This window comes from Python bivittatus, unplaced genomic scaffold (assembly GCF_059951505.1).
Source record: "Python bivittatus isolate LINGU-HERP-01145 unplaced genomic scaffold, Pbiv_v1 ctg000980_np1212, whole genome shotgun sequence".
Taxonomy (NCBI): domain Eukaryota; kingdom Metazoa; phylum Chordata; class Lepidosauria; order Squamata; family Pythonidae; genus Python; species Python bivittatus.
In genome coordinates, this window is record NW_028277125.1 from 40,813,493 (window position 1) to 40,832,675 (window position 19,183).

The 19,183-nt window shown below is 37.2% G+C and overlaps 1 protein-coding gene across 3 annotated transcripts in view; it reads right to left on the reverse strand.

Moving 5' to 3' along the window:
• SCLY (selenocysteine lyase) overlaps positions 1 to 19,183 on the reverse strand; it is a 31,177-nt gene that overhangs the window by 7,822 nt on the left and 4,172 nt on the right. For all 3 annotated transcript variants that reach the window (XM_088131737.1, XM_088131736.1, XM_025167391.2), the window contains 11 exons: positions 18,973 to 19,105; positions 18,272 to 18,384; positions 13,551 to 13,651; positions 13,125 to 13,311; positions 11,848 to 11,975; positions 10,500 to 10,664; positions 7,808 to 7,914; positions 3,100 to 3,136; positions 1,994 to 2,077; positions 1,302 to 1,404; positions 607 to 682 (listed from right to left, as the gene is read on the reverse strand). In XM_088131737.1, coding sequence (XP_087987863.1) covers positions 607 to 682; positions 1,302 to 1,404; positions 1,994 to 2,077; positions 3,100 to 3,136; positions 7,808 to 7,914; positions 10,500 to 10,664; positions 11,848 to 11,975; positions 13,125 to 13,311; positions 13,551 to 13,651; positions 18,272 to 18,384; positions 18,973 to 19,070 — 1,199 coding nt within the window. In that variant the 5' untranslated portion in view covers positions 19,071 to 19,105. The remainder of the gene's footprint in view (positions 1 to 606; positions 683 to 1,301; positions 1,405 to 1,993; positions 2,078 to 3,099; positions 3,137 to 7,807; positions 7,915 to 10,499; positions 10,665 to 11,847; positions 11,976 to 13,124; positions 13,312 to 13,550; positions 13,652 to 18,271; positions 18,385 to 18,972; positions 19,106 to 19,183) is intronic.

Here is a 19,183-nt window from a genome sequence, read left to right on the forward strand (position 1 = left end):
TAACTGGTAGCAGAACCAAAGAGGAGCACAATTATATAAGTCATCTAACATTTTTCCCTACTGCATAGTTAGAATAATGGACTGTGAATGGTGTTATTTCTGGGTTAATTTTATAAATCAGTGGGGGAGGGGGCAATTACAAAGATGTAAGGGCTGTAATCACTTATCGTAATATTTTTGTCACATGCCATTACTAATTGTTAAGAAACATAGGCCACTGTCAGTTAGTTAGCAGAAACACTAATACCCTAACCAGGCCTAGCTTGTTTGTTAAGGCAAAACAGGCAACATAATGTGAGTTGTGAAGGTAATGAAATGTGAGTTGTGAAGGCTCATGAAATTTTCCAACAGTATCATGGATAAGATCATAAGAAACATGGTTAATAATGTTCGCAGCAGATATGACATTACCACTGCCACTTGCCATAATTCTTGGGTAATGTGAGAGACTGACAGCTGTGGTGACTCTAAGTGGTTAATTCTTTGCAAGCCTTCATACACACACACACCCATACAAACACATACATACACACACACTTCCTTACATTAGCTGGAACTATGCCCTCCAGCTACAGAATACCTGGTTCTACAACACTGGCTACTTACTGGTCACCCTTTTCAGAGTGGCAGGCTGCACCAACACTGGCAAGCAAAGTCCTACAGTGTGAAAGCACCAGCCAACCTACAGAAAAAACAAGATATATATCTGCTCTCTTCTCATGAAGTACCTATAGATCTAAGCACAGAAGAAACACATAGAACTTGCTTGTAATTTCGCCTGTGTTGTCAAATATAACTAAGATATAATTTTAAAAATCAATCCTTGCTCATGCTTTGCTAGGATTGGCTTCTCATGAATTTTAAAACAAAACAATAATGTCAGGTCCACACATATAATTTGTTACAACCAAATTAGAACATGGAAAAGATGCATTTCAAGTAATGCTTCATGGACAAAATATCAGATTGCCTTCTAACTAATTACCAAATTCATTTTAAAAGTACAAGAGAGGGAATTTAAAAAAATTATTTTTTAAAAAAATGTACCTTGCATCTGTAATTGGTATTTTCTTTATGAAATTACAATGCAAATTTGGTTAAATACGTAATAGCATGTAACTGGCACCTCATTTCACACTGATAACATCTTGATTTGGTTTAAGGCAGGGAGATTAGTTTTAAAAGCAATTAACACTAAATTTTGTATTGGCCACTAATTGGTTCCATTTATATGCAAAATCCCATAAATCAATCATGGACTAGCTCTTAAAGAACAGTGCAAATATAAACATAGAAGTTACCTTGTAGACCTGAGCCCAATATGGAAAAATTACAGGTGTTGCAAAGTCGTTTAGAGTCTTCCACTCGACAGTTAAAATGGATATTTTGTCTTCCAAATACAATCTAGAATAGGAAGTAACGCTTTTAATAAAATGTCAGCTTAATACACACACACACAGGCGTTATTGAATCGAGGAAGGAAAAAAAATAAAAGCATCTTATAATTTTAGATACATAAAGGCATTTCAGGGTAGTATTGCACCTGTGACAGAAGAACTCACAGGATTAGCTAACACCTTGCTCACAGGTGTGGGAAGAAAATCTAAAGGTCTTGTGTTATGTCTACTTTGCTCTGGGAAGTCAAAGTAGGGCATCTGTAACCACTCTCTTAGCAATAACCCCAAGAAAGGCAATTCCAAAAGGTTCCAATCCTATTCCATTACAAAAAATGGCAGCGTTGCAATATTCATTGGGATTAATCCAGACATGATACATGCATCTGTAGTCTGAGCCAGTGTGTTCCCTGTGACATTTCTGTTCATTTGCTTCTATTTTCAACACTCTTGCCCTTTGCCCTGCTTCAATTTGAACTGAAAGGCATCACTGCCCCATGACTGTGTTTAGCAGGGTAATATAGTTTTCTAATATTATCTCTCTCTCCCAAATAAAGACTGCAGAGCTATACAGAAAACAGGTAGATGACTGAAATTACTTCAAGCCTTTCCTCCAGGTAATCCCGAACTTTCCTCATGTGAGCTTCATATAGCTCAGACTTCTCATTCACCAATTCAGCTGCCTGCAAAGGAAGGTGAGAATACCAGGTTAAATATTAGCAGCCAATTTGAACGGAATCATTCAATTCCCTTGTACACCTGACCATATAATGCTTATTTTCATTAGCCAGGGTGGACAAAAAGTCAACATGGTGGAATTTAGCATGAAGTCTCCCTCCACAGGATCCCCCAAATTTCCCAATCTACTAAACAAAACCCAATACCTAAATTGGTATATTCTGCAGTATGGCTGTACATGCTTCAGAAATAAAAGGAAAAACCTGCAACTTATTTTCAAAGTTGCTCCAAAGTCTAAAAAATGATAGGCATTTTTTAATGAATAACAGGTAGGTCCAAGATTTTTGCAAATTATTTTCAAAGCATGCAGAGTCTATTTTGCAGTACCTATGTTCAACAATCAGAGCCATTCACCTGGGGGCCTATCAAAAGGGGCAAATGAGAAAAGCACTGGTTCTTGTGGACACCCATCTATAGGCTCTAAACAGCACATGCATATTGAGCTGTTAGTTCCCTGCACTTCACCGCCAGGCATTTGTTTATAGACCAACTTGATGTTCTACTTGCTACTTACATAGTACAGAGACTAAAAACTTCAAGATGCTAAAATGTTTGCTGAGATTGCCATAAAGCATCTGCTTGCAACATTATCTCCTATCAGTGTCCCACTATATGTTAAACTACCCTGAAAGTTATGCAGATATAGAACTTTGGATCTGAGTGGAAATACAGAAAAGATTATGAACACTTGGCTCAAGAGTCTAGAAACTAAAGAGTTTTGGCACTGCTAAGCCCATGCAAAGAAATCCCAGAGAATCTGGATAGTTATCTTGCTTCAGCTGTATGCATTTGCAGCAACAATGCTACATTTAAAACTGTTTGCTGATATCTATTTCCTTTTTTTAATTAAGCAGTAACTACACACTGTTCAATAAGACAGCATCTGTCTTATTGAACAGTGCATACTTTTGCATACATAATACACTACATACTTGTATTATTTAGCCTTTACCATTCTTAAGCCTACCTTGCCAAGGCCAGCAATCATTGGAGTATTCTCAGTCCTAAAAAAAAAGAAAGAAAAGAATTGTAGTGTTTATTCACAGTTAAAGTTGCACAAATACAAACTCTACACCTGTGTGAACTATTTGTTTAACATACTACATACACACTTAGCATAACAAAGGTATTAAAATATTTCACTGCAATGACAACCAGTATTAGTGTATGAAGTAAATAAAAGGATCTGATGAAAACCAAAATACTACCTATAAAACAGAAGACCCTCTCCTTTTTTTCTAGCTTATATATGCATTTTTCTTCCAAATATGACAGTACTCCTTTTAGTGCTTTTTCTTGCCTATTCTTAAAACCTACATACTACTCACTATAGCATAGGAGTGCAAAATGTGTGGCTTGGCTCCTCCTCAAACCTGTTTCCCAGCCACCAACATTGACCTCAGCTCTTCACCAGAGTCTGTTCTCTATTGCACTTCCTGATTCCTCACCCTCTGGTCTCCCCTCTACTGTGCTCACTGCTGCCTCCATCATCTTTTCTACTTGCTGCTTCTCTTCTGTGACTTTAACCTACTTGATTGCCATATCTGCTTCCTACCTACCTAGATAACGCCCATCCTTTCCTGTGATCTTTACTCATTTTCCTTCTCAGTTGTATTTCCACCACTGCTGCCTCCATCCAGTTACCCTCAACCTTCTGCCATCTCAATCCATTTGATGCTCTTCTCTTGCAATCCTTATCCTATGCTTTTCCCTTCCCTCACCCATTTCTGCTACTTTCAACATAGCCTGCTCCCTCCTGTACTGTTTATCCTCCCCACTCTTATTTTGCTTACATTTCAATTTTCTGCAATTTAATATAAAATCAGACAATTGGCATTGAGGAGCACAGCACTGAAATAGATAAGGGTCCATCTATTTAATTCCCCATACCTTTTGATTCAGAGGTATATGGAGAGGTGTTTTTGTGTATATACTGGAGAAACTATTAGCTATTTTGTGTATGTGTATACATAGACACACACACACACACACACATGTTTACGCAAATAAAATTTAAATTTTTAGTGATTACTTTTTAATTGATTCTGTGCCATCGTGTTGGTGTCGACTCTTGGTGACCATATAGATAGACCTTCTCCAAAATAATGTCTCCCCAACTTGGCCTTTCAGGTCTTCCCATAGTGCACTCATCACCATTGTAACTGAGTCCATCCAGCTTACTGCTAGTCCTTTCCCCCTTTTTTTCTTTCTACCTTTCCTAGAATTATAGACCTCTCAACACAGCTAGGTCTTTGGATAATGTGTCCAAAATATGCTACTTTCAGCCTGATTATTGTGCCTCAAGTGAGAATTCTGGATTGATTTGTCCTAAGATCCATTGGTTTGTTTTCTTGACTATCCATGGTATTCTCAGGAATCTTCTCCAACACCAAAGTTCAAAAGCATCAATAATCTTTCTATCCTGCTTCTTCTCAGTCTAATTTTCATTCTATAGAATGTCACAAAGAAAACCATTCCTTTCTGATCTTTATATAGATATGTCATAGTATCTTAATATCCTTCCCAAGGTCTTCATTGCTACCTTTTCTAAGTGCTAGTCTCTGGTGTATTTCTTGACTGCTAGTTCCTTTATTGTCAAGAGTCAATCCTAGAAAGAACAAGCTACCTACCACTTCAGTATCTTCATTGTTAATTTTAAGGCTGGTTGCTGTGCCTGTTGTCATTAGCTGGGTCTACTTTATATTTAATCTTAGGCCCATTTTTTTCATTGTGCTCTTGATTTTAATTACTAGAGCTTGCAGAACCTTTGTAGGTTCAGCTATCCAAACAGTCTCATCAGCAGAGTGTAGATCATGTTTCTTCCTGCAAGTTTAAAACCACACTCATCTTCTTCCAATCCAGCCTCTTTAATATATATTCAGCATACAGCCTAGTGTCACTCCTTTGCCAACCTGCAGCCAGTCTATTTTGCCATATCCCATCCGGATTGTGGCTTCCTGTTCTTGTATAGATTTTGTAGGAGGTTAAAGATATGTTTTGGGATTCCCATTTTTCTAAGGACATTCCATGGTCAACATGATCAAAGATTTTTTGATCTTTGTGAAACACATATTGACTCTTTTGGTGTATTCTTTGGCTTTCTCAATTATCCATCATGCATCAGAAATAATGTCTCGTTCCTTGTCCTTTTATAAAACCAGCTTTAACATCTGCATCTGTATCTCCATGTAGGACTCTAATCTGTGTTACATTATCCTAAGCATTATTTTGCTAGCATGCGAAATTAAGGATATCATACAATAGTTTGCAAACCCTATCAATTGGTACTGGTATGTAGGCTGACCTCTTCCAAATGGTTGGCCATTGTGTTGTGCTCCAGATTTGCTGGCAGACTTTGGTTCAAATCTTTACTGATTCTTCTTCTGTTGTTTGCCATATTTCTGTATATATTCCATCAATTCCTGTAGCCTAGCCTCCCAACTTTGCAATGACTTGTTTATTTAACTTCATCTTCTAATACTAGATTTATATGTACCATCAAATCAGTGTTGACTTAGTGACCACATAGATTTTTTCCATGACAATCTGTCCCTAACCTGGTCTTTCAGGTATTCCAACAGTGCATCCATTGCCACTGTAACTGAGTCTATTCACATTGCTGCTGATTGTCCTATTCTTCTCTTTCCTTCCACCTTTCTTAGCATTAGAGCCTTTTCAGAGAGCTAGGTCTTTTCATAATGTGTCTGAAGTAGGATAATTTCAGTCTGGTCATTTGTCCCTCTCTGTTGATTTGTTCATTAATCCATTGGTTTGTTTTCTTGGCTATCCATGGTATTCTTAGAGATCTTCTCCAACACCAGAGTTTGAAAGCATCGATACTCTTTCTATCCTGCTTCTTCAAAGTCCATTGATATCCTTTAGCATACCAATTCAAATTTGGAACCTCCTTCTGAGTTTAAAGATCTTTTGGAAGACATTGTTTTTCTGTTGTCTCCTTCTATCTTCAATGTCTCTAAAGAAGTTGTTGAAATACTGCTTCTTGCCTCTTAAGTGGATTTACAAATGACAAATTTGCACAATGCCATGGTATAACTGACACAGCATGTGGGAGAAGGCTTGCTTTAGCCAGGAGTTGTACAGTAACTGGCAGCACAACCAATATTTCTGTACTCACATGGGAATTTGACAGAGAAATTCAGAGGAGTCCAGGATCAATTTCTGACTTTCATGACTCATTGTGAATTATTTATAGTGCTTAGACAGCAGACTTTGCTACAGATAGCATCAAAGTGACTTTTGTTTTAAGTCTGCCAAAAGGAAGAACAGTCAAATGGGCTATGCCCCTCATTGAAGACAATGATTCATTACTGGACAATTACCAAAATTTCATGCAAAGATTTAGAGCTGCATTTGATGATGAAGCTAGAAGAGCAACAAATCAAAATCAAAGCAACAAAAACAAACAAACAAACAAACAAACAAACAAACAGCAAACAAACAAAGAGAGCCAGTTTGATCTAGTGGTTAAGGCATCAGACTAGAAACCAGGAGACTGAGTTTTGGTCCTGCCTTAGGCAAGAAAGCTGGCTGGGTGACTTTGGGCCAGTCACTCTCTTTCAGCCCAACTCACCTCACAGGGTTGTTGTTGTGGGGAAAATAGGAAGAGGAAGGAGAGATTTGCAGAAATGGTAACTGTACAGCTCATGAATTCATACCAGATTTTAAATTGCCAGAAATATGGAATGATCTGGCTCTGACCAATTTTGAGCCGGACTTGCTGAGATGAGGCAACCCAGAGAATTTGAAAGAGCTGTTCAACTATTAGTATTTGGAAGAGTTGAGGCACAGAGGAAATAGTAAGAGGAAGAGGTTTTACAGCATCTCCTTATCCCTACCTCCCCTCCCTGTGGCCTCCTCAGACTCCTGTGCTGGAGAACCCATACAAATAGGAGCAGTAAAGAAACTCCTGTCTTTGAGAAACATAGAAGACCTAGGTTTATGTTTATTCTATGGAGCCCCAGGACAGCTAGCCAAGTCTTGCACCACTAAAGTACACATCTCTGAATCACCTTCAAAGTGCCATACCTGTGGAACTGCAGGCTACATAGCAAGCGAGGTCTCCATCATCTGACACTATATTGTAAATTTCTTTACATTGTCTTTCCATGCGGTTTTTGTGATAAAATACAAGAATTTTTTTACTATTGCTTTCTCCCATGCAGTATAAAGTGATGCCTTTGCAGTTGTCAATAAAATGATCATCTGCCTCCAGCATCCACCTACATTGTTGCTGCCCAACATAAGTGCCTGTTTGCTTTAGCTGGGCAGCTAGGATGACCTTCGTAACTTGGGTGACTCTACTGGGAATATCTGTTCTTGGCATACACTGCTTCACATACCTCTTCTAGGAACACCCTCTCTGTTGCAATGAGGCAGCACAGCAGGACTCAAAGGGGTATTTTTTATTTACTTTTACTTATTAGTTTCACTTGTTAAATAAAAATAAATACAAATAAAATAAAAATATACCATTCCTGCTCACATTGGTTTCTGCTCCGCTACCCTTTTTTAGATTACAGTCCTTAACATGTCATCAAGCATGCCTACATGCTCTAGAATCAAAGAAAGTTGCACATCCTGCCATAGTGTCACAATACATTTGGTTGGTCTCTTAACAATTCAGTTGGTTCATCCAGTGCTCCTGTTCACCATACCCTGGGCGAAAGCTCCATTCCTGCCCTCCTCCAAACAGCATGGGGTGAAGAGGAGTCTTCACACCAAGTCCTCGCACATACAAGGCTCCAATACGTGGGGCATAAAACTGCAATTATAAATCATAACAGTAAGAGCAATATATAGAAACAGAAGGCAGACAGATTATAGTTAACTATGCAGATAAATGTTCCTGACTTCCTCAGCAGATAGTTGGCAGAGGCATTTAAGCAAAGAGAGGGCCACCATTTGCCAGAGAAGAAGTCTGCATTGCAGATCCTCTACTAAGCAACGGTACTGGACTAGATGTCATGAAGATTTCTTCCAACTTTATAATTTTGTCCTCCTATAAGAATTAAGTGGGGAATGTAACAGGAAAAAGGAAAACTTACAGAAATTTTATGGAGTGGAGGAAAGCATGCTAATGCTTCCATATGGAAGAGCCGTGAAATTCAGTGGAAAAATTTGATTTCATTTAAAAATTATTCCTGGAAGACCATCTACTGGAGAATCCTTAAAGGACCAATTAAATCCTCTGAAGTACTATTAAAGCCAAAAGAATGATTCTCATCACAGAATTACAGAGTTGGAAGAAGCCATTTTGGCACTGGACTGGACTGTCTATTCCATGCAGGAATTCAAATTAAAAGGCTCCATGGTGGATGGCTGTTCAGTCTCTGCTTGAATAATCCAATGTAGGGGAGCCAATTACCGCTCTGGGTAATTGCTTCTACCATCAAACTCTATTGCTAGGAAGTTTTTTCTAACTTTCAAAAGAAGTTTAATTCTCTGTAACTTAAACCATAATTTCTTCTGTACGACATCTTTTCAAATAACTAAAGAGTGCTACCATATCCATCTCAGTTATCTTTTCTTGGGACTAAACGATTCTACTTCCTTCAATCTCTCCTAACTGGCCTTAAGTTTCTAATAATTTCTGCTCTGAATCCCCCTTAAGGCATGGTGCCCAGTTGTGAATAAAATACTTAAGGTGGAGTCTGACCAATACTGAAAAAAATTTAAAGTATTGCCATTGATAATTTGAAAACTGTACATTGTTAATACAAGCTACAATTGGATTTGTTTTTTTCCTGGCCATAACACTTTGCCCAATACTATTCCAAAACCTTTCTCACAAGTACTGTTTGAGCCAGTATAATGTAGTGGTTAAAGTGTTGGATTGGCTCCAGTGAGACCTAGGTTCAAGTCCATCCTCATCCATGGAAGCTTAGTCAGTCCAACCTACCTCACAGGGTAGAAGAGAGTATTATGTATGCTAACTTGAGCTTCTGAAGGAATGGAGGGATATATATCTAGCTAATTGTTACTATTACCAAGATAAATTTCCCCTCTTTGCTAACCTATCAAGATTATTACAATTTTTATTTCTGACTTCTAGGTATTAGCTATCCCAACCAATTGTCTGCATTCTGCAAATACAGTACCTCTTCATACAAATGACTGATGAATAATTCTGGGCCCTGGACTGGTTCTTGTGGCTTATCTCTTAATAGATATGTCAGCCTTTGTGAGGGATCATTAATAATCACTTCCTAAGTGCAATTTTTGAGCTGTATATTCGCTTGCTATTCCATCAAGTGCAAATTTAACTAGCTTGCTAATCTAAAATGTTTGTCAAATGATTTCCTGAAATCAAGATTTATTATGTCTATAGCTTTCTCACAATTATTAATGAAGTTCCTCACTTAAAAAAATAGAAAAGGTTACTCTGGTAAAACATGTTCTTGACAACCCCATTCTGACTTCTGATAAATCCTGACTGTTTTATATTGCTTACAGATTAATCAGTTTATGATCTGCTCAATAATCTCCCAAGCTTATTCCAAAAGTTATGTGGAACCTTTCTCACCTTTCTGAAGACAGGAACATTTGCCCTCCTCCAGTGATCTGGCATTTCACCCATCCTGCAGAATTTCTCAAAGACAATACGTACAATTTTGGCCAGACCACCTCCTATACATGTTTTCTTTATTTGTGCAGCCACATTGGTTTCTTCCGTTTTCTCCCCTCTTCATTAGAATTATTTGTAGATAGTACTGCCTTTTTAAAAGGCATTCTCATCTATCTTGAGCCCTTTTCTCATTTTCTTCTTTTGCCATGGATTCCTACTTACAATTGCTCAGAGTGTAATTAAATCAATTTCTTGAACTCTAGATACGTATTCATACACTCAGCTTTTGGTTTTCTTAAAATCAAGAACCTCAGTTTATATAGTCACTTCCCCAATGTTCCTGTAACTTCCACTTCTTGATACTACTATTGGTTAGTATCAAATCTAAGATAACAGATACTTGTGCCTTTCTCTTTGAAAAAAAAAGTTACCAGGAATTTCCTAGAAGCATCACACTTAGCAGAGTATGCCTCCCCAGAGATGTGGGATCATTAAAATCTCTATTGCTGTTATTTCACTACTTTATATTCTGTGCCACCAACATGTGTACTAAGATTATTCAGGGCAGAGTTTACTGTACAGATATCCAACAAAAGACTTTCCAACAGCATGTCACATGAGATCTGTAAGAGAATACAGTTTCCAGAAATGAGCAAACCAAATTAGAAGCACAATAGCTTCTAATTTAGTAATTGAGAATGCTGTTCTTGTGTATGAAATTATCCTAAGTTCAAAAGAGGTCACAGCAAGGAAATGGTAGCCCAAACAGAGGAAAGATATACCTTGTGCCCTACAATAGTGAGGTAATCTACTCCCAAGTCCTGCACGTCCACTCGGCCCTTCCCAATCATCTGGGCTGCATCTGTGTGTACTAAGATCCGTGGCAGACCAGAGGCCTTTCTCTTCTGGTTGATAACTTCAATCTGCTGACTGAGTTCTGAGATGGGCTGAGAGAAAAAGCATCCTGTCAGGTGTCAGGAGATCTCATTTTATCAGAAATATTACCTCTCCCTCCCCATCAGCATTTAGTAATTCATTTTTGGAGCTACTGAAATAGAAAAGATGTTGCATTGGTAACATCAAATAATATGCTCTATATATAATTTTAGTCTCTCTTAATAGAAGAATAGGCTATCAGTAAAAGGCTTATTGTTATATTAGTATTACCACCTTTCTCTTTCTCCAGTCATAAATCTATTGTTACATTTGCCTGCCCCATAGTAGGATTAGCATAACTAAATCTATCTAGCAACTTAACATTGATCTTGTTCTACTTATTTAGTAAATATTATAATAAAAAACTAGGTCTAAAAATATGTTGCATACATATCTAGCAATAAACAAAAATCTAATAACCCAATGCTGGCAAAAAGAAAGTCATTGTTGTAAAAATGGAAGTAGAAAAGAGAGCAAGAACATTAGCATAAATAACAAAAAATTAAGACATTTAAAGATATTCGATGTTAAGAGTAGCCACCCTGAAGAAACTGTTTTGACACATCTTTCATATTACTTTAGGAAAAGGGAGATCAGAAATAACTCCAGAAAAAATATTTTGGGGAAACAATGAAATGATATTGTTATGCACATACATATAATTAAATAATTTATAATAATTAAATTATTAATAAATTAAATAATTTATACAGTTATTTCTTTTAAAAATAACTTTAAAAGAAAATTTCACAATTTTGTAAAATTTGAAGTGTCAGCACCTATTCTTTATCTCTAGTTGAAAACATGAGGTAAATCTATAAAATACTGTAGGCCAGACAAAGTTTGTCCATCAGGCTACTGAAAGATAAATACATTAGAGTTCATTATGTTCTCATACATGAACGAACAGGTTCCTGGTGGCTCTAGAGACATTTATTAGTCATCTGAACATCATTCTAGATATTGTATGACCCGTGGAATATACATCAATTGAAGAAAAACTCACAGTCACACTCATGTGTCATTTTCAATTCATCAGTAAGTGACTGAAGGCCACCTGAATGAATACAATAATAAATAATGCTTTATGAGAATACATGCCAGTCCTTGCTAACATCTGGAGTAATCTCTACAAAGCGTAAAGAACTATTTTCCTTCAATTTATGAGCTGTAAGAACTAAATGTACAACTCACCATCACAACCCCAGTTTCATTATTTGCTAGCATTACAGAAACTAAACATGTAGTTGGATGGATTGCTGCAATAACATCATCTACTTCCACTCGTCTGGTCACCTTCGATACTGGGACAAAAGTGGCTTCTACAAACCAGGATAGAAAGAAGAAAGTCATCCCACAGTTCAATTTGTTCAAAAGCAGCTACTGTTTTTTCTGACAACAGGCTTGAAGGGTATCACAGGGTATATCAGGTAAGTGCCAGCCACACTGCTCACCAACAGTGATTTCAAGATATAGCAGTCATGAGGGAACTTGAAAAGATACAGGTTTAAAGACAGCATTTAAGGGCCAAAATGAACTCCTCAGGAATTCAACAGCTGCTTGAAAGCTGGGTATAATTTAGTTTCTTTATTTTATAAAAGTTTGAGTTAAGAATACTCTTGAGTTTGTAACCAATTCCTTCCATAATTTCATACAATCAAAGAAAGGCAGGATAAAAATCTAATAATAATCTAATCTAATAATAATGATGATGATAATACAATATCAACCTTTCTGAGGTAGCCCAAGTCAGGAAACAGACCCACAAAAATTACAGGAACTATAATTATAGGGTATAATAACAGAATCTTGAAAGCCTGATAGAGTTTCCCTCTGACCTCTCTTATACCAAAGAGTATCAAAGCAGGTTATCTTGAGTTTCTTCCCCTATTCTTCCTGGGACAGGCTGTTTAATCTTTTCTGCATTCCTTCTTCAAGTTTATCACCATTCTCCTCTACAGCCAGTGATTAAAGCTAGATGTCTGAATGAAATTCATGCATTTCACCTCCAGAGAGTAAGGAAGATGGCCTTGACGGAGATATGCAGGAACTGTTGCCTAGGCAAAAAGGGCTGAAGTATTTTTTAAGTCCAGAACAGCCAGATAACATTTGGAAGCAGCTCACAGAGACACCTCCCTAATTCACTGAACTATGAGGAAGAGAGGTACAGCACAATCAAATCTGCAAGATTCCATGAATATTTTTAAAAACAAAGAATAGTGGACGGTTGCAGCTGTGTACTTGTTTTGAAAACTCATCCACCCAGAAAAAAACAACAAAGGTAAGCTGGGGATAGCAGACAGCATCCTGAGACTATAGGTGAGATAACAAGTCTCATCAGTTTGTGTTCTACTAAATTTATGCTTTGTGAATGGCCATGCCCACAACAGCAGGCATTTTGTGAAAAGCTCATTTCAAATGTGCTCACCAAAAAGGTTGAAGACCCTAGCTACAAAATGTCAATTGCTCACCAGCTTTCTGTTCCTTCTCTAGGTACTCTACAGGGAGACGAACTGAATCATGTTCAATGCAAGATATAATGATATGTGGAAGTGTCCCTAGAGTTTTTTCTTGATGGCCTTCTCCTGTCCCAACAGTACTTTGTTTGCTGTTTTTCATAAAATCCTTCACTGCAGTATGAATCACTAAGTTATTTGCCTGGGAAAAAAAGAGACAAATACAAATCAGATCAAAGAGTCATTCTGTAGGATAGAAGTAGAATTTTCTTTGAGCTAGTTTCTATTTTTTGCTGGTATTTACTCATCAAGAATGAGTAAAGAGATACTGGTTCCAGAAAATGAAAATAAATCTGTACAGAAAAAAAGCCTAGCAAATCAAGGGCATTTTTAAAAATAAAAGCCAGGTCAAAATAGTGCTACCAACATTAAATATCTTACTTCTGTCCCTCCAGAAGTGAAGATAATATCCTGGAACCGTCCTCCCACCATCTTAGCCAGACTTTCACGAGCTTCATTTATGATCTTCTTTGCTCTTTGACCTGTGAGAGCAAGGCACAAAAACTGATCATATGAGGTAGATCCGGGGTTTTCTGTTCCTCACACTAAAGGCGTGTGCATTTTAATTAGGGGCTTCTTCCCCAACTGCACCTAACCACGGCACAGAGATGTCCTGGCACCACCTTTTTTTCTGACCTGTCCCCATGAAGTTATCTTCATCTCATTCTCCAGTCCATGAGTGAGACAGGCTTAAGTCAACCTCAGCTCTACCAGTGTTAAAGTGGCATTTTCTCCTTAAGTAGACAACATTCAACAGCAGCAACAAGGTGTGATAAAATGCTACTTCTCCATCCACCGTTTTGGAGGCAAAACATAACTTACAGCTCTAAAAGTTACCCAACCATTGTTGTACCAAAACAATGAGGTGAGGCTAGGCTTTATAACATCCCAGTGATGGCTGCAAGATGCTAAGACGACAGCTATTCTGTAAAGACTGCTGCTTTGGACTGTGAACACCAGGTGGGGCTGATGGTTTAACTAGTTTTATGTACTTATTTTGAGAGATTGCTGAATATCTCCTTGGAGTATTTGTGTGTGTGCACGCATGTACGTCTTAGCTCTCTCACACAGGAAATGAAAAAGTCAAGTGACAAGTAGTGGGGGGATCAGCGAAGCACTGTTCCAGATTGATGTGAGCACACCTCTCCTTTCCAGTTCCAGACTAGCCTTATTTGCTACCATTCCGCTGTTTCTCTAAAGAGCTGGCTACAGCAGCACTATGCCAGTGGTCTATTAGAATTGTGCAATAGTACTGTACCATACTTCTCAGCAGGTAGTGCTGTAAGTGCTTACCTCCATTTTACCCAAGGGTAAAATAGCCAAACATCAATGAAGTAGGCCTATATGAAGTAACCTCCTGTGGATTATTTCCTTGCTTTAAAATAAGTGTAATTTTAGATCTTTACTACTAAGGAGAAGGTTCTCACTTGGTGAATAAATTACATATTTGTAAAAATTCTGAATTAAAATATCCTTAAATCCTTTATAGAACTTCCTGGTAAAATCATCTGGGCCATGTGATTTCTCTTTAAAAATTTTGGAAGACTGCTACAGTATTAATTCTGATTCTGTAAATGAGTCTAGAGACCCAGTTTGGTATAGTGGTTAAGGCACAAGGCAAGAAACTGGGACACTGTGAGTTCTAGTCCTGCCTTAGGCGCAAAGCCAGCTGTGTGACTTTGGGCCAGTCACTCACTCAGTCCTAGGAAGAAGGCAATGGCAAACCACTTCTGAAATCTTGCCAAGAAAACTAGAGACTTGTCCAGGCAGTTGCCAGGAGTCAGCACTAACTTGAAGGAGTGCATGCGCACGCACAAGTCTAGGCACTGAATATCTTATGTTAACAACACTGGTAACTCCAAATAATTCTTCATGTCTTCTGATGTTGGATTTTTAGATGTATGTAATGATCTAAAGACTGTTGAAAACTCAGTGTCAATATTGCTAGTGTTAATGATTGTTTGACCTTTAGGATCTTGTATTGATGTTATAAAATGTTATACCTGACTTTTAAAAATTATTTGCAAATAATATAAAGTTCTTATTATCAAAATATTTTTCCTTTGAATATAGAATAAAATTAAAAATTAATTTTATAAAATAAAACAAAATAGGATAAAATTTTAATTAGTCTCTAGAATATTTAATTATTTCATTTGCAGTTCTGTTTATAGACCTTTGAGAAACCTGTTTTATATTTCACTAACAAAACTTTAATTTTAAAATCTAATTTGTCTGAAAAATATGGATTTTCCTTTTTAATTATGCTCCTCTAACTAAAACTTTCACTGTTTCCCATCTTATTAATGGGGATGTTTGTTTTATATTATTTTCTTTGAAAAAAATACTTAAGGAGTAAGATGATTTGTTCACTGATGCGGTAGTCAATAACATTGTGTTCAGTCATCAAAATATCAAAAAGGGCAGTATTTTCTAATTTTAATTCTAGGATCACTTGAGGTATGATCATATGTATGAACAGGTGCTATTATTACTTGTTGGATTACACCTACTACTGATTTAGATACTCATTTGTAATATAATTTTGAATGGGGTATATGTCTATTCAACTAATATATGAATCCATTTGACTGAGGATTCATGATCACCCACATGTCCATCAATCCTTGAAAGGAGCATAATGAAATTCTGTACAGTAGAGATGTTAACATCCAAGATGCCTTAGACGATATTCCCTATTTACAAGAACCTCTAGTATTGGAAGTTGACATTAGATCAACATTCTGGGCACTGCCTAGTCAGAAAGTTACAGGAATTGATGGAATGTCTACAGAAATATGGCAAGCAACTAAAGAAGAGTCTGTAAAGATTCTAACCATTGAATAAATCAACCCAGAGTTGAACTGAGGCACAAATGACCAGGTCCAAATTAACATATTTTGAACAAATTATGTGAAGACCTAACTCTCTTGAGAAGTTGATAATGCCGGGCAAGATGGAAGGAAGGAGAAAAAGAGGAGGACACACAGCAATGTGTACTGGAAGAGCTGGATGACAAGGTTGGGGACAGATTATCTTGAAAATCTATTTATGTCATCACTAAGAGTCAATTACTGACTTGATGTCACATAATTAAGTTTCTAGATATCACTGATATAATTTCATTTGTATTACTTTTAATATCTTGCATCCTATAAAATAAACCACATCTATTCTAGGCTTATAAATATAAATCTTTTGTTGCTTTAACCACCAACAAATCTGTTCCTTTATCATTTTTCCCCTCTTAAACTCCCATTCCTGTATACACTGATGGCTTTCATACAATATGGTAAGGCACAATATAGTTTTTTTGGCTTTGGCTTAACATGTTAACATGTGAACCCAGCGTTGTGGTTAATGCTCAGTGCAGGAATCTACTACTACAGCTTTCTGGGCATCCAGTCTCTGAATAAATCTCTCTAGAGGAAAGCCAACCAACTCCTGAGGCAGACTATTCCATTGTAACAGCTTCTACCATTATTTTTTTTTTCTTGATGTCCAACTGAAATCCATTTCCTTAGCACATTCTTTCTTGTCCAGTCTTCTAGAACTTGGAACAATTCTATCTTAATACTTGACAACACTTCAGATATTTGACAGCTATCATGTCTCTCCGTGTAGTTTCTCTTCTCTAGGCCAAACTTACCAATGCTTCCATGCATTCCTCGTTTTTCCTTACAAACCCCTTATCAACTTGTTTCAGCTCATAATTTTTTTTCCTAAAATGCGATACCCAGAACTTTATACAATATTTTAGGTATACGCTGACAACATGAACAGAGAGGAACAATGACTTCTCTTGATCTTGACACTATATGTTTGTTGATGCAGCCTAGTACTGCATTTGTTCTTTCTTTGCAGATGGATCACACCTTTGCTCACATTCAAATTCTGCTCACCAAGACACCCAAATTCTTTTCATGTTAGTGCTGTCCAGTATATTCCCCCCAATGTATACTCAAGACTTTGATTTTTCCTTCTCAAATGAAGGACTTTGCATTTTTACTTATTAAAATTCAACTTGCCAGTTTCTGTCCATTGCTCCAAGTTGTCAAAATCCTCCTGAATGATACTGTCCTCCACAGTGTTTGTTATCCCTCTTATCTATAGAACAGAGTACTGCAGTATGTCATTCAACACTTCCTTACAGTTTGCTACAGAGCCATGGTTTTACAATTTTTGGGTCTGATTGTTCAATCAGCTTTGTGTCCCATTCTAATGATAGCACATTTTAGCTCATCTCCACAAAGATATCATGGCAGACTTTACTGAATTCAACCTATACTACATCACCCTATTCCTGTGGTTCACCAAACTGGTCACTTTATCAAAAAAGGAAATAAAGTTGGTATGGCATCACCTGCTCTTGATATATCTATGGTGGTTTCTGCCAAGCAATACATTATCCATTGCTTAATAATCTGTTTTGGAGTTCTGTTTGATGTCAAACTGATCAGTGTCTCATTACCTAGATTCCCTTCCCCATGTCCTTTTGAAGAAAGGAACATTAATCCTTCTCCACTCCTGTGGCACTACACTTGTCCTCCATTATCCCTCAAAGATCAAAGAAGAGCTCCAAGAATAACACCCACAAGCTGCTTTAAGACTCTCAGATACAACTGATCTGGTCCTGGAAATGGATGCTTCCTAATAATCTTTGTACATTCTCCTTGCATCAGTTCTTCTGCTTAAGTCCATTTGAACACAATTCCCCTTTGGAAAAGACCTAAGCAAATTAAGATTTTGAAGAACTCTGCCTTCTCTCCCATCTCTTGATGCTATCCTACCATCTTTTCCAAGCAGCAGAGCCATTATTTTTTAAAATGGAAAAATGCAGTATTACATGAGCATGTACATGTAATTTCACAGCAAACATTTAGATCTAAATGTTACTGGAGCTACCTTTATTTTCCAAAGTTACTACTAGGAGTGACTGGAGGCTGTAATAATGATTCACCACTCAACATTTGATTCTTCTGCTAAATCCTTAACTACTATACCAATAACTGTTCAAGATTGGAACCCTACTCTACCAAGAGACATGCCTGTATCCCACAAAGATGCTCTCACAAAACACTTCCATACAATCTTGATCAGACCTGCTTCATAAGAACTGCTAGGATTTCCCCATGCTTCATGCATTGCTTCTTTAACTGTCTCAATCACTTCTGGTGCCAGAGGGGTGGTTGCATTGTAATCCAGATAAATCTTCCTGCAGGAAATAGAATAGAAAAACAGTTATCAACAGAAAGAGGAATCAGATGTGTTAATACTAGACCCTTCACAGAAGGTTTATATTTATTTATTTATATTTCAAATTTGTCACCGCCCATCTCACTATGGGGTGACTCTAGGTTGCATTGTGTATTTATGGAAATTGCTTCTCTGACAAAAATTCTCCATTGGTATCTGCTTTTCCAAAGACACTTTCTCCTCCAAATGTTATAAAGTTATATTTTTATAACACTGCTTCTGAAAAGCTACAATAAAATTGATGAAGTGGGTTGACTCACAAAAACTCTTTGATATATCCATTAATTTTGAAAGCATTTTATATATAGCCATGACTTTTAATCAGACATTTGGAGTTGGCTAATAATCTTCGTGTTCTGAATATGCCACCCAGGATAGTATTCTTGAATGAGTTTTGAAATCCCATCCTATGCAAATTCAGTTTAAAATAAGTCCTATTGAGTTCAACAGGTTTTACTTCTAAAGTAAATCATACATGAAAGCAGCAAGATCTTAGCACTTACATTAGAGGCAGAGACCATATGTTGGTAACAAATAAGTTACATACCTGCTTGGTGAGATGTTATTTTTTCCACTGCAGTTTATTTTCTCATTGGTCTCTGTTCTTTGTTTCACTAGTACCTTCTTCAAGGTGGTCTCTTCCATTCTCAGTCAGCCTCCTTGTGGAATGATAATCTGCCCTAAAACAAAAATGTTACATGTAACTATCAAGATCATAGTTTTTTTCTCTGCAGTGGTCTGTCAGCTGCCCAGCTTAG